At 39.6% G+C, this 15,881-nt stretch overlaps 1 protein-coding gene across 1 annotated transcript; it reads left to right on the top strand.

Moving 5' to 3' along the window:
- The first annotated feature begins 110 nt into the window (after window positions 1-110).
- Window positions 111-7,423, top strand: LOC109215022 (probable phospholipid-transporting ATPase 4). The gene is made up of 11 exons (XM_019379021.1): window positions 111-324; window positions 1,113-3,085; window positions 3,174-3,284; window positions 3,972-4,248; window positions 4,338-4,426; window positions 4,522-4,609; window positions 5,158-5,367; window positions 5,450-5,575; window positions 5,955-6,053; window positions 6,218-6,409; window positions 6,509-7,423. Exons 2-11 carry the CDS (start codon window positions 1,281-1,283, stop codon window positions 7,154-7,156), a joined length of 3,645 nt encoding a protein of 1,214 aa, XP_019234566.1. The 5' UTR covers window positions 111-324; window positions 1,113-1,280; the 3' UTR covers window positions 7,157-7,423.
- The last annotated feature ends 8,458 nt before the right edge of the window (window positions 7,424-15,881 follow it).

The raw sequence follows: 15,881 nt of genomic DNA, 5'->3' as shown, positions 1-15,881 counted from the left end.
CTCTTCTTCTTCTTTTATTATTTTATAACATATATATATATATATATATATATATATATATATATATATATATATATATATATATATATATATATATATATATATATATATATATATATTAGGGCGCGTAAAATACTGACATTGCTTGAGGACTTAGGACGGAGAGGACTTTGCTTTTCTTCTCACTCGTAAAAAATAATATCGTTCTTCTCTCTCTCTCTCTCTCCCACATTCACACGTTGTTGAATCAGAAGCTCCATTTCTTCCTCTGTCTCTCTCTCTCATCTCCATTTTCTTCTTTCTTGACATCTTTCTCTGCTTCAGGTAACTTTTTGTTTCTTCCTTCTCATTTTCAATTTTCTTGTTTTTTCTGTATTTTTTCACGAATTAAACGTGCATGTTAACACAATGTATTTCCCTCCAATCCCTTTCTTGGAATGTGTAATTGTGGATGTTTCTTTTTGTGGGTTACCTTGTGTTTCTGCATGTTATAAATGCTCTCTACAAATAGCTCAATTTTGTGATTTTCTATTGTATTGTATTTTTTGTTGAATACAATGTTTGGATAGATTGCATCGTTTGTCGTTGTTTTATAATGTCATGCACCAATAATACGAAGAATAAACTTGCAATATTACTAAGAAAAAACAGGATACGGAGTAGAATTATTATATTAAAAAGTGGGATAAAGGATACAATATGATTATTTAATAATAAAGGATGGGCAAGATAAGAGAAAAATGTAAAGAAACGACGCCACCACACCAAATCTGTCGTTTCAGATAGTGGCACTTTTCGTTGTTGCATAGCGATTGATTTATGATACGATACAATAAAGTTTGAGTAACAATCAAAACAAACATTGTATTTTAAGTAACGATACGATACAATACGATATGAAACAACCATCCAAACAAGCTGTTAATTTCATTCTATATAATATGTGGTGGCATTACGTACCTATATTGTTAGTTTGTGAATATTCAGCTCTCAAAATTTTCTTTTCCGTGTTAATGTTTGTGAGTTGGTCGATTTTAGTTTAATTGCTCTATGGACTCAAACTTTATTCAGATATGTTGATGCCAAAATGTCTGGTTTTGGGGTATTTTCAGGTTAAATCTCAACGTTGTTTGACGTGAATTGACTTATTCCTCTTGCTATGATGCTCTGCTTGAGAATGCCGTTCAATTGTCTTGGAGAAGGCAACCTATAGCTGTGTGTTGTTGAATATTATAATGTGGTGATAGAACTGATGTGCGCATTGGCTTGAGGGGAAAAGAATGGCGGGTGGCAAGATAAGAGCAAAGATTCGCAAGAGTAGTATTTACACATTTGGTTGTCGTAAGCGACCACCTACGTCTGGGGAAGACGGTCCTCGTGATTTAGGCCCAACCTCTTCAAGAGTAGTCCATTGTAACAAACCTGAACTCCATGAAAAGAAACCTCTCAAGTATCGCTCCAATTTCATATCCACCACAAAGTACAATGTCATCACGTTCCTACCTAAGGCCCTATTTGAACAATTCAGGCGTGTTGCTAATTTGTACTTTCTCATGTGTGCAATTCTAACACTCACAACGGATCTTTCTCCATTTGATCCATTTAGTACGGTAGCTCCTTTGGTCTTTGTTGTTGGTTTGAGTATGGCGAAGGAAGGATTGGAAGATTCAAAGCGATTCATACAAGATATGAATGTAAATCGTCGAAAAGCTAGTGTACACAAGATTGATGGTGTGTTTGAAGATACGCCATGGATGAAGATCCGGGTTGGAGATGTCGTGAAAGTGAAAAAGGATCATTTTTTTCCAGCTGATTTACTTCTTTTATCATCTAGTTACGAAGATGGAATTTGTTATGTGGAAACTATGAACTTGGACGGAGAGACAAACTTGAAGGTAAGAAGAGCTTTGGAGGTTACCTTACCTTTGGATGAAGATGAGACTTTCAAGGAATTCAGTGCGACCATAAAATGTGAAGATCCTAATCCTAGCCTTTACACTTTTGTTGGCAACCTTGAATATGATCGTCAGGTTTATCCTCTTGATCCTAGTCAGATTCTCCTCCGGGATTCAAAGCTTAGGAATACTGCTTATGTCTATGGAGTCGCAATATTCACCGGTCATGATAGCAAAGTTATGCAGAACTCTACAAAGTCTCCTTCAAAGAGGAGCAGGGTTGAATTACAGATGGACAAGATTATTTACCTCCTTTTTGCCCTTCTTCTCTTGATATCATTTGTCAGTTCCATTGGCTTTGCCATAAACGTAAAAATCGACCTGCCAAAATGGTGGTATCTGCAACCTAAGGACACTTCCAATAATTCGACTGATCTAAGCAAACCTGAGTTGTCTGGCCTTCTGCATTTGTTCACTGCACTTATTTTGTATGGTTATTTAATTCCTATATCCCTCTATGTTTCCATTGAAGTCGTGAAGGTCCTACAGGCATCGTTCATAAACCAGGATATCAGTTTGTACGATGATGAGTCAGGAACTCCTGCTCAAGCTCGTACTTCAAACTTAAATGAGGAGCTTGGGCAGGTTGATACAATCCTCTCGGACAAAACTGGCACTCTGACGTGCAACCAAATGGACTTCCTAAAATGCTCTATTGCCGGTAATCCTTATGGAACACGTGCTAGTGATGTTGAACTTGCGGCTGCAAAGCAGTTGGCGGAGGACATGGGCGGGCAAGATCTTGAACTTTCACAGAAACCTGATGGTGGGAATGGTTTTGGTGCATCGGAAGTCCAATTAGAGACGGTCGTCACCTCTAAAGATGGAAGCAACCTTAAACCTGCAATAAAGGGGTTCAGCTTTGAGGATAGCCGCCTTATGAAGGGAAGTTGGATGAAAGAGCCAAATGCAGATGTCATCTTGCTATTCTTTAGGATACTTGCAATTTGTCATGCTGCTATTCCTGAGCTAAATGAGGAGACTGGAAGCTTTAATTATGAATCAGAGTCTCCAGACGAAGTATCATTTCTTGTTGCAGCAAGAGAATTCGGTTTTGAGTTTTGCAAAAGAACTCAAGCAAGTGTTTTTGTAAGAGAAAGATACCCTTCTTTTCAAGATCCAGTTGAAAGGTAAGATCAAGTCTCAAAACCTCTCAAGTTGCTTCCAAGAATTGCATTACCCTTGTAGTACACTTACATTTTGTTCCATTTACTCCAGGGAATACAAAGTTCTTAATCTTTTGGACTTCACCAGCAAGCGGAAGCGAATGTCTGTCATCATTCGGGATGAGAGTGGCCAGATTCTTCTCTTGTGTAAAGGAGCAGACAGGTTTTTCTTTTGCTACCCTTTGTTATTCTCAATTTTAGCTCCTGCATCCCTCAAAGTTGGTGATTCACGAGCCATTCTGCTGTAAAAGATACAGTCGGCAAGTCTTTAAATTCCAAGCATCTCCCTTCACCCTTATTTATTTGTCTCTTTTTTGACTGGGTATCATTAACAAAAAAAGAGTCGAAACTATGAGTTGTTTAGTGTTGGTATGAGAAGCATTGGATCTAAATTTGAGTTTTGTGTAAATGAATATAATTGAGGATAGACCTGTATCATATACAACTTCTCGTGGTATTTAGAATGTACTAAAAATTTCTGTCAGAGGAAAGTAGTCTAAGACATCCCAAAAAGGGAAATAGGCAAAAGCTTTTTGAGACAGTGAAAATACATTTTTTTTAAAATTACTCAAAATTTGCCCCTCTATCCTCACTTCTTGTATGCATGAGGGTGAAACTATTTTCTTTCTGAAGTGTTAATCCTCTCGGCTTTTTCTTTTCTACCCGACCCTATTTGTCAGCTGGAAATGGGATTAGAGATCCTCTAAGGGCTTGGTCCATTTTCTGCATGAAGTAGGAAATATTATAATTGATGAATTTCCCTTGCTTTTTTGCTATTTGTTAAGTTTATCAATGTAGCCCTTTCTTGGTTAAATTTCAAGTGAAATGTTGTTTATTTTGGATTATGCAGCATCATCTATGATAGATTAGCAAAGAATGGAAGGAAGTTTGAGGAAGCTATGACAAAGCATTTGAACGAATATGGGGAAGCAGGTTTGCGTACCCTTGTGCTTGCCTACAAGAAGCTCGATGAGGCAGAGTACTCGACTTGGAATGAAGAGTTTACTAAAGCAAAAACTTCAATTGGTGGGGATAGAGATGTTATTCTTGAACGCGTATCTGATATGATGGAAAAGGATTTGATCCTTGTTGGTGCTACGGCTGTGGAGGATAAACTACAGAAGGGAGTAGGTTCCTTTAATTACTTACTAGAAAAGGAAAAGTGTGCATTTCTAATTCACTATCCTTTCAACTATTTCATTCTATTTTTGACCAGGTTCCTCAGTGCATTGATAAACTGGCGCAAGCTGGTCTCAAGATCTGGGTTTTGACAGGTGATAAGATGGAAACAGCCATAAACATAGGGTCTGTCTCTCAAACAGAGAAATGTCATCCACCATTTTCATATTATTTAGTCGGTGGATGCCAACTGCTAATGGGAACTACCTCCTTTCTTTCAGGTATGCGTGTAGTTTGCTTCGACAAGGAATGAAACAGATATGCATAACAACAATGAATGCAGACTCAGTGGCCCAAGATTCTAAACAGGTAGGTTTGTCGAAAACAAACAGTTTAAGTTCTTCTCGAAATTTATTATGATTAATGACAGCTTCTGTGGCAATATTTTAAAGACAAGTGTCTTAGCCTTCTAGAAGACTACGCCAAGTGGCAAACTTGATTAGCCACTTTCTTGCCATGCACTACAAATTACATGCAATTTCAAGTATAAATAGCCATCATTTGGCTGCACAACAATCTACCATCAAAAGTGCTTTTCTACTTAGCCTTCTTCTCTTTCTCTCTTAGCTTCTCTTATTTCCAATTTTTCTTATAAATTTTCTTTGTCCTATTCTCTTTTCAATCTTGTTGGATTATTGTAATATAAATATTTTGCTGATTCCTGTATCCTCTAAATCAAATAGAGACGGGCTTGTTTAATCCTGGGGAAACATTTCACATTGCTGAAATAGTTTCTTAGGACAGTGCCTAGCACGACTCAAGTCAATTCGTGTATCTACTTACAAAGAATATTGAAACAGTGTTATTGAAATTCTTGCTCTCAATTACTACAGCTTCCATTTATTTGTCATGATCAGGCTATAAAGGAGAACATTTTGAAGCAAATCACAAATGCTTCCCAGATGGTCAAGCTTGAAAAGGATCCCCATGCCGCATTTGCCTTGATAATTGATGGGAAAACACTATCTTATGCATTGGAGGATGATACGAAGCATCAATTTTTGAATTTAGCTGTTGATTGTGCTTCAGTCATTTGCTGCCGTGTCTCTCCTAAGCAGAAGGCTTTGGTAAGATAATGTCAAACTTGATTTGCCTTTTCAATTGTATCCCGACTATCCTTCGTAAGTTGAGCTTATTCATATTTTTCAGGTAACTAGGTTAGTGAAGGAGGGAACTGGAAAAATCACCCTAGGAATTGGTGATGGTGCAAATGATGTTGGGATGATTCAAGAAGCAGACATTGGTGTTGGCATTAGCGGTGCAGAAGGAATGCAGGTTGGTGATGCGTTTAGCGGGTTTTTTGGCGTATTAGTTTATTAAAAGCAACTTTACATTCTTCTTGGACAGAAGATCATACTCGATTCATTTGCCTAAGTAGATCAATGTTGTAATTAGAAGTTAACAACAGTTTACTCAAATATTTCACTTATCAAAAAGAAATGGTTATCGAGAAAAAAACATTTCACTTAGTAAAAAGAAAAAGGTTCCAGAAAAAATGTTTCACTTATCAAAACAAAAAGGTTACTTGAATAGTTTAAAAGGATGCGTACATCAATCTTGATTCTTGAGGAATGAATTAAGGCCACGTTTCCATGTTGCCGAGTATATATCCTCTTGCTGTAGCTCCGCTTAAATGGTTATCAGCTTCTTGCAGGCAGTGATGGCTAGTGATTTTGCTGTTGCACAGTTTCGGTTCTTGGAACGACTTCTCGTTGTACATGGGCACTGGTGCTACAAACGAATTGCTCAGATGGTATGTGTATATATCTGTTTCGTTTTATGCATAGAACATGAAATACATGTGTGGCCTGATAATATAAAATGCCCTCATCAGATACAAGAAAACAATCAAGCACTACATTTCTTTGATCCTTTTACAAATTTCATCTAATATGCACCATAATCTTCTGTGTGCAGATATGCTACTTCTTCTATAAGAATATAGCTTTTGGCCTCACACTCTTTTACTTTGAGGTTTTCGCTGGATTTTCGGGACAGTCAGTCTATAATGATATGTATATGATTCTATTCAATGTGCTTCTTACCTCACTGCCTGTAATTGCACTCGGAGTATTCGAGCAGGACGTGTCTTCTGAAATTTGCTTACAGGTGAGCCCTCCGCCAATAACTTTTTCTTGTAGTTCCTATCGAATTAAAGAGTAATGGAGTCGGTCCGTAATTGTATTAAACCTTAATGCCCTCTTGCAGTTTCCTGCACTGTACCAGCAAGGACCCAAAAACTTGTTCTTTGACTGGTATAGAATAATTGGGTGGCTTGGCAACGGTGTCTACACCTCCCTCGTAATTTTCTTCCTCAACATTATGTTCTTCTATGATCAAGCATTCTGCGCTGAAGGCCAGACTGCTGATTTGACTATTCTTGGTACTTCAATGTTTACCTGCATCATCTGGGCTGTCAACTGCCAGATCGCGCTCACAATGAGTCATTTCACATGGATACAACACGTTTTTATTTGGGGGAGCATAGCTGTTTGGTACTTATCTCTTGTACTCTACGGTATGATATTACCAGATTATGCTAAATATGCCTTTAGAATCCTGCAGGAAGAGTTAGGTCCATCGCCAATCTATTGGTGTACCACCCTCGTAGTAACTTTAGCCTGCATTTTGCCTTACCTTGCCCACATAGCTTTCCAGAGATCGTTCCATCCGATGGATCATCACATTATTCAAGAAATCAAGTATTATAAGAAAGACGTTAAAGATGAGCGTATGTGGAAGAGACAGCAAACTAAAGCAAGACAGAAGACAAATATCGGTTTCACAGCACGAGTAGATGCCAAAATTAGGAATTTGAAAGGAAGGCTGCAGAAAAAGAATGCACAGATCGAGTAAACATAAGCATAACTGTGTGCATTGCTTTATCTTCTTCTTCCTTTCGCCGATTTTGATTACTAACGGAAATGGAGGTTGGCCATTTTGCAATTTTCCCCCCTTGGCCCTTCTAATTTGATTTGTAAGATTCTTTTATTGTCCAGTATAGTGATCGACAAATGAGGTCATTCATTAGTTACAAAATACTTTGGTTGCAGTGTACAATATTTATACATCCATGTATAGTTCTGAGAATTAGCTAATACGCATTTCTCTTGGTTTTGGTTACCTGTGGTGGACTAGTTTCATTGAAATGTTACAATAGAAAAAGGATAAAGGGCAGCCCGATGTACTAAGTTCCCGCAATGAGCCGGGTTTCGGGAAGGACCAGACCACATTGGATTTATTATATGCAATCATTGAAATGTTATACTAATACAAAAGGAATAAAGCACAGTCCGATGTACTAAGTTCCCGCTATGTGTGGGGTCCCGGGAAGCGTCGTATCATTAAAAGCTTGGTCAAACACTAATTAATTGCTGCTTAGAAGTGCTTTTCAAATTAATTCGTCAAATACAAACTGCTTCTCTCTCTCACAATAAGCTGATTTTTGCGGCAGGGCCAAACAAGCAATTAGTATGGAAAAGGAAAACGCTTCTATGGGTGCTACTTGAGATGGACAACAACCACTTCAATCCCAAAAACAGATGCTCTATTTGCTAGCGAAATCTTCAAAATTGAAAGGAGAAATGGAAATATTATAAAATAGATTTGGTAGTAGCCAACCGCAACCAAACCAAAGTAAATGGATTAGGTAGTTTGGCCTTGAATTAGTATTTGGCTCAATCTACCAAGTTTAATGTGAAAGTTGTTAGACTTGTAGGTAAAGATCACTCAACTGAATTAAGTTCAACACACGTTTGCAGTGCTCCATTAGTCATCGAGGTACTTGACAAATGACAACTTCATAATTTATTGACTTCGAAAATGTTTAAAGGATGACTAATCTTTTGATAATGATATCGTTGGACGTTGAATAAAATTATAAAGAGGCCACATATTCGTATGAATTATTTTGAAGATTATAACAAAAAACATATCGGGAGACTTGGTAACAATGGTAAGAGTTCAGGAGATCGCGAGTTCAAATTGTTGAAATAACCTTTTGCAGAGATACAAAGCAAGATTGCATACAATAGATTCAAGTGGCCTCGCCCTTTTCGGGACCCCCCTTTATCCCTTTTCTGTTATAACATTTCAATGAAAAATTGTATAAGTGTATTTTTCTCAAAAGTGCTTTTCAAAAAAGTATTTTTGGAGAGAAGCTACTTTTTCTGCTTATACTTCTCTTCAAAAGCACTTTTTTTTCCTTCCAAAAGCTTGGCCAAACACCTTAATTTTTGGAAAAAACACTTTTGACTTAAAAAAAAAAAAAGCAGCACTTTTGGCCCAAAAAAATTTGGCGAAACACGCTATAATAGTATCAGTGTTAGTTTAGTATTTTCTTACTCTTAAATCTCTTTTACTAACTGCTATTTTTTTTTTCACTTTGGTTTCTTATTATCATGATGTCTGCTCACTGCTACAGTTTCTTTTTCATGAATCATTGAGCCGCGATTTATTGGAAACAGCATTTCTACCTTTTCAAGGTAGGGACGTAGGGTAAGGTTTAGGTATAAACGTCTTTATAAAAACCCCGTCTGTTTCAATATTTTTTGGCCGCTATAGTGAAGTGTTGTTATAGAGGATATATATTATAACATAACATAAAAATCGGTTTCGAGGAAAACTTGACTTTTATAGTGAATGACTGTTATATAGTGATGTTGTTATAGAGAGATCTGACTGTGCACACTATTCTTCCCAAATCCTACTTATGAGATTACATTGAGTGTGTTGTTGTTACTGCTGCTAAAGTGGATGATGTACATATAAATACATGAAAGCAAATTATCTTAAATGACGTCCGGTCAATTGGAATTGATGTTGACTTAGAAAAAAACATAATTTAGGGTGCGTTTGGTATGAAGAAAAATATTTTTCGAAAATAATTTCTAATTTTTCCATGTTTGGTTGGCATGAATGTGTTGGAAAATATTTTCTTCATGAACTCATTTTCCTCCGAATGGAGGAAAATATTTTCCCTATCAAGAGAAGGGAAAACATTTTCCAAAATTCATTCTCAACTTTCCCCACCTTATTCCCCATCCCCACCTACCCCCACCAACTCACCCCCACACCCCACCCCCACCCGCCCCACCTACCCACCTCAGCCCTACCCTAAATAAAAAAATTATTAATAGTACTTTCTTTTCGTGTTATAGATATATATATTTTTTTCATTTCAACAAATGAGTATTTTTTTATGATATAAAAAAAAAAATTTCCATTTCAACAAAATGAGTATTTTCTTTTCATGATATAGAATTCTTTTTTTAATTTTAATAAAATTTTTATTTTCATGTTGTAGAAAGAGTGTTTTCTTTGTCAACCAAAAAAAGAGTATTTTCTTTTAGCTATGGAGCACAAATTTCAACGTTATTTTTGCGTAACAAGTAAAACAGCACATTAGTTCCTTTGGGTTTGTGTTAATTTTTAGAAGAATAATTAAATTCTTGAAGAAAATAGAGTCCCGAAAATGCTGACTATTTGGGGGAGGGGGGGGGGGTTAGAAAAAGTTTTTCACTCACCAACCAAACAAGGGAAAATAAGTGATAAAACCACCCATTTCCATGAAAATATTTTGTAGGAAAATATTTTTCTTCGTACCAAACACATCCTTAATGAAATCAAATGATTCAAACGTGCCACAACAAGTAATTGGAATTAAGCTTAATTGTTAAGAATGCATTATATCTTGTGTTGGCCAAATGTTTTTCCAGAATTCCTTTAAGACAAATTAATTACAAGAAAATAGCAATGGCCTAGTCATTTTTTACACTTATAATCGAAAAATAACCAGTGTTTGCAAAGTTATTGAAAAATAGTCATAATTTTATGTGGAGACAAAACTTGGACAAAAATATCCTAATTGAAACGGAAAGTTCCAGTATAATATGCTAGATTATAGAATTCCTACGTATAAAGTATAAACTCCTAGCATATTATGTTGGAACTCCAACGCATTATAAAATTTCAGCATATTACGCTAGAATCTTATATGTAAAAAATTCGAATTCCAACACAATATGCTGAAATTTTTTCGTTCATTTTTTAACGTTGCTATTTTTCAATTATAATCTTATATGCGAAGCCGATATCCCCATCTTTTCACCGACTCAAGTACTTTTCTATGTCCATTCGAGGACGAACGGTTGTTTTAGAGATGGAGAATGTGATGACCCAAAAGGTCATCTTTCGTTTTAGAATCTATTTTCGTATTCTGAGGCCTTGAAAACCTCCTTTTATCTTTTCTCGATTTGCATGCGCAGTCCGGGCACGATGCCGGAAAGCTTTTGTGGGAAAAATTTAAGAAATAATGAATTTTGGCTTAAAAATATGATTTTAGTTGACTTCGGTCAACATTTTGGGTAAAAGGGACCCGGACCCGTGTTTCGACGGTCCCGGAGGGTCTGTAGAAAAACATGGGACTTGGGTGTATGCCTGGAATCGAATTCCGAGGTCCCTAGCCCGAGAAATGAATTTTTGAAAAAAAAATGTTTGCTGGAAAATATAAGGAATTTTAGAAATGGAATAGTGTGTGATCTCGTTGGTATCAGAACTCTAGGTTGCTTTAGGTATCATAATTCACGGACAAGCTTGGTAGAGTTTGAGGGGTCGGTACGGAGACGTCTGTGCTTATCCCCCAGAGGTTATAGAGTTAGGAACAGTTTCACTTCTATTCATCTCTATCGTGCGGTTTGATCTCCCAATGCTAATTGAACTCTCTACTCTGTTCTTTCGCAGATGGCGAGAACACGTACCGCTTCATTAGCTGATCAACAGCCCGAGCCCCCAGTGGCAGCTCCTACGAGGTGCAGAGGACGAGGACGAGGCCGTGCTAGACGCCGAGGCAGGGGCAGAGCTCAGGCCAGAGCTTGAGCAGCAGCACCAGCGGCGGAGCCTCAGGTTGAGTTTGATGATGAGGTTCCAGCCCAGACCGTTCCAGCGGGTCCATCTCAGGTTCCGGAGGGGTTCATAGCTACCCCGGTACTACAGGATGCTCTGGTCCGTCTAGTGGGCCTTATGGAGAGTGTCATTCAAGCAGGCATACTTCCAGTAGCACTAGCCGTCTCTCGGGCTGGGAGAGGAGCACAGACTCCCGCTACTCACACTCCGGAGCAGATGGCTCCCCAATTTCAGACTCCAGCAGCTCAGCCAGTTGGGGCAGTCCCGCCTGGTATTGTAGCACAGACCGGCGATGGAGCAGCTATGTCTACAGATACTTTGTGGAGGTTGGACAGGTTCACCAAGCTTTTTACTACTACCTATGGCGGTACATCTTCAGAGGACCCCAGGACTATTTGGACAGTTGCCATGAGGTTCTACAGAACACGGGGATAGTGGAGACCAATGGGGTCGACTTTGCTGTTTTTCGCTTATCAGGTTCTGCCAAGAAATGGTGGAGGGATTTTTGTTTGGCTAGACCAGCTGGGTCGCCTTCTTTGACTTGGGATCAGTTTTCTCAGGTATTTCTGGAGAAGTTTCTCCCTATCACTCAGAGAGAGGACTATCGGAGGCAGTTTGAGCGCCTTCAGCAGGGTTCTATGATGGTCACTCGGTACGAGACTAGATTTGTTGACTTGGCCCGTCATTCTCTTCTTATACTCCCGAGAGAGAAGAGAGAGAGAGAGAGGGTGAGGAGATTTATTGAGGGACTCGCTCAGCCTATCAGATTGCAGATGGCTAAGGAGACAGGGAGTGAGATTTCTTTTCAGGATGCGGCCAATGTGGCCAGACGAGTTGAGATGGTTTTAGCTCTGGGTAGTGGTGAGGGGTCTGACAAGAGGCCTCGTCACTCCGGTGGATTCAGTGGGACCTCATCTGGAGGTCGAGGTACTTTTGGTAGAGGCCATCATCCCAGGCCGTTTCATTCAGCGCTTCAGGCATCCCATGGAGCTCCAGGGAGTCGTGGTCCTTATGTACCTCCTTCAGGGCAGCCAGCTTATAGTGCACCGCCAGAGCACCTCCTCTTCAGAGTTATTATCGCGGTCAGCCGGCCCGCCAGGTTCAGTCTCAGTTTCCTCAACCACAGTATTCAGATGGATGTTTTGAGTGTGGTGAGTATGTTCATATCTGGAGGGCTTGTCCGAGATTAGTGGGTGTTCAGTCGCAGCAGCAGAGTTCTCATGCCATGATTCCAGCATCGCCTGCCTAGCCAACTAGAGGTAGGGGTTAGGGAGCCAGAGATAGGGGTCAGCTTGCTAGAGGTGGAGGCCAGGCCGCTAGAGGTGGATGCCAGCCAGCAAGAGGCCGTCCTAGAGATATAGTTCAGGGTGGTGGGGCCTATATGTTATGCTTTTCCAGCCAGGCCTGAGGCTGAGTCCTCCGATGTTGTTATCACAGGTACTGTTCTTGTTTGTAGTAGAGATGCTTCAGTTCTGTTTGATCCAGGGTCTACATACTCCTATGTGTCTTCTTATTTTGCTTCATATTTGGTTGTGCCTCGTGATTCTTTGAGTGATCTCGTATATGTATCCACGCCGGTGGGTGATTCTATTATTTTTTATCGTGTCTATCGCTCGTGTGTGGTTGTTATTGGGGGTCTTGAGACTAGTGTAGATCTCCTACTTCTCGATATGGTTGATTTCGATGTCATTTTGGGGATGGATTGGCTGTCACCTTACCATGCTATATTGGATTGTCACGCCCAGACCGTGACATTAGCCTTGCCGAGGTTGCCTCGATTAGAGTGGAGAGGGGCTCCTGGTCATTCTATCAGCAGAGTTATTTCATATGTGAAGGCTCGGCGTATGGTCGAGAAGGGGTGTTTAGCTTATTTGGCTAACGTCCGTGATTCTAGTGTTGAGGTTCCTTCTATGGATTCTGTACCAGTTGTTCGGGAGTTCCCAGAGGTGTTTCCTACAGACCTGTCGGGGATGCCACCCGATAGGGATATCGACTTTTGCATTGATCTGGCTCCGGGCACTCAGCCCATTTTTATTCCTTCGTCTCGCATTGCCCCGCCAGAGTTGAAAGAATTGAAGGAGCAGTTGCAAGACTTGCTGGATAATGGGTTTTATTAGACCCAGTGTCTCGCGCTGGGGTGCGCCGGTGTTGTTTGTTAAGAAGAAGGATGGATCAATGAGGATGTGTATAGATTATCGGCAGTTAAACAAAGTCACCATCAAGAACAAGTATCCATTGCCGAGGATTGATGATTGGTTTGACCAACTTCAGGGTGCCAAAGTATTTTCGAAGATTAATTTGAGATCTGGTTACCATCACTTGAGGATTAGGGCATCCGATGTCCCTAAGACAACTTTTCGCACTCGGTACAGGCATTATGAGTTCCTAGTGATGTCCTTTGGGTTGACAAATGCCCCAGCAATATTTATGGATTTGATGAACCGAGTGTTCAAGCCTTATTTGGATTCCTTCGTGATTGTCTTCATTGATGATATTTTGATCTACTCCCGCAGCCGAGAGGAGCACGAGCAGCACCTTCGAGTCATTCTTCAGACTCTGAGAGACAGCCAGATATATGCTAAGTTTTCGAAACCTGAATTTTGGTTGAGTTGAGTTGCGTTCTTGGGTCATGTTGTATCAGCAGAGGGTATTCAGGTGGATCCTAAGAAGATTTAGGCAGTCATAGACTGGCCTAGACCCACATCAGCTACAGAGATCCGGAGTTTCTTGGGTTTGGCGGGTTATTACCGTCGGTTTGTGGAGGGGTTTTCATCTACAGCAGCCCCGATGACCAGGTTGACCCAGACGTAGGGGTGTTCATGGTTCGGTTTGGGTCGGTTTTTCCTTATAATGAAACCAAACCAAGTAATTCAGTTTTTCTAATATTGGAACCAAACCAAACCAATTAATTCGTTTTTTTTTTCGATTCGATTTTTGTCGGTTTTTCGGTTATTTATCGGTTTTTTCTTAAATATGAAACATATACTACCAAACACATATTCCGGCGTCTACATTTTCAATGTAACACTATCAAATTAATTGTTCTTTGAGAAATCTATTATTTACCAAGATTTATTGATGTTAACCGAATCAAATAGTGATGAATAATATAAGTACTCAATTAAAATTGATTATTTTTAACAAATAAATTCTTGTACTTAGAAAAGAAAATTACCAATCAAAATAGAATGTAAAGGCAAAGAATTAATTAGATTATTATATTAGCAAAGAACTAGACTAAAAATATAAATGACTATATGTACCATAAAAATTTTAGAAACTTTATATAAACATATACATATATATAGGTGTAATAATAAATTCAAATAGCTACTTTTATAGTCGGGTTAGTTCGATTTTTTTCGGTTATTTTTTTTATTAAAACCAAAATCAAACCAAATTTGATCGATTTTTAAATTCAAAACCAAAACCAAAGCAAACCTAAAAAGTGTCGATTTTTTGGTCGGTTTGGTTCGATTTTTCGGGTTTTTATGAACACCCCTACCCAGAAGGGTGCGCCGTTCAGGTGGTCGGACGAGTATGAGGTGAGCTTTCAGAAGCTCAAGACAGCTTTGACCACGGCGCCGATGTTGGTTTTGCCTACAGGTTCAGGGCCATTTACAGTATTTGTGACGCATCTCGTATTAGACTTGGTGCGGTGTTGATGCAGAATGGCAAGGTTATTGCATATGCTTCGCGGCAGTTGAAGATTCACGAAAAGAATTATCCATTTCATGATTTGGAGCTAGCAGCCATTGTTCACGCGCTAAAGATTTGGAGGCATTATTTATATGGTGTGTCATGTGAGGTGTTCACGGATCATAAGAGTTTGCAGTATTTGTTGAAGCAAAAGGAGTTCAATTTGAGGCAGAGAAGGTGGTTGGAGCTACTGAAAGACTATGATATCACCATCTTGTATCATCCCGAGAAGGCCAATGTTGTGGCCGATGCTTTGAGTAGGAAGTCAGCCGGTATGGGCAGCCTTGCGTATATTCCGGTCGGGGAGAGACCGCTTGCCTTGGATGTTTAGGCTTTGGCCAATAAGTTCGTGAGGTTGGATGTCTCTGAGCCCAACCGTGTTCTAGCTTGTACAGTCGCTCGGTCTTTATTATTTGAGCGTATCAGGGATCGGCAGTATGATGATCCTCATTTGCTGGTCCTTAGGGACACCGTGCGGCACGGTGGTACCAAGCAGGTTACAGTTGGAGATAATGGAGTTTTGAGGATGCGGGGTTGTGTTTGTGTGCCTAATATGGATGGACTTCATGAGTTGATTCTAGAGGAGGCCCATAGTTCCCGGTATTCTATTCATCCGAGCGCCGCTAAGATGTATCAGGATTTGCGGCAACATTATTGGTGGAGGAGGATGAAAAAGGATATTGTTGCATATGTAGCTCGGTGTTTGAATTGTCAGCATGTAAAGTACGAGCATCAGAGACCTGGTGGTTTGCTTCAGCAGATTGAGATTCCTGAGTGGAAATGGGAGCGTATCACTATGAACTTCGTTGTTGGACTCCCACGGAATCAGAGGAAGTTCGATGCAGTATGGGTTATTGTTAATAGGCTGACTAAGTCAGCGCATTTCATTCCTATAGCAGTTTACTATTCCTCGGAGCGGTTAGGTGAGATCTATATCCGGGAGATTGTTCGCTTCATGGTGTGCCCGTGTCTATCATTT

This window comes from Nicotiana attenuata, unplaced genomic scaffold (assembly GCF_001879085.1).
Source record: "Nicotiana attenuata strain UT unplaced genomic scaffold, NIATTr2, whole genome shotgun sequence".
Taxonomy (NCBI): Eukaryota; Viridiplantae; Streptophyta; class Magnoliopsida; order Solanales; family Solanaceae; genus Nicotiana; species Nicotiana attenuata.
This window is presented reverse-complemented; position numbering and strand designations above follow the sequence as displayed.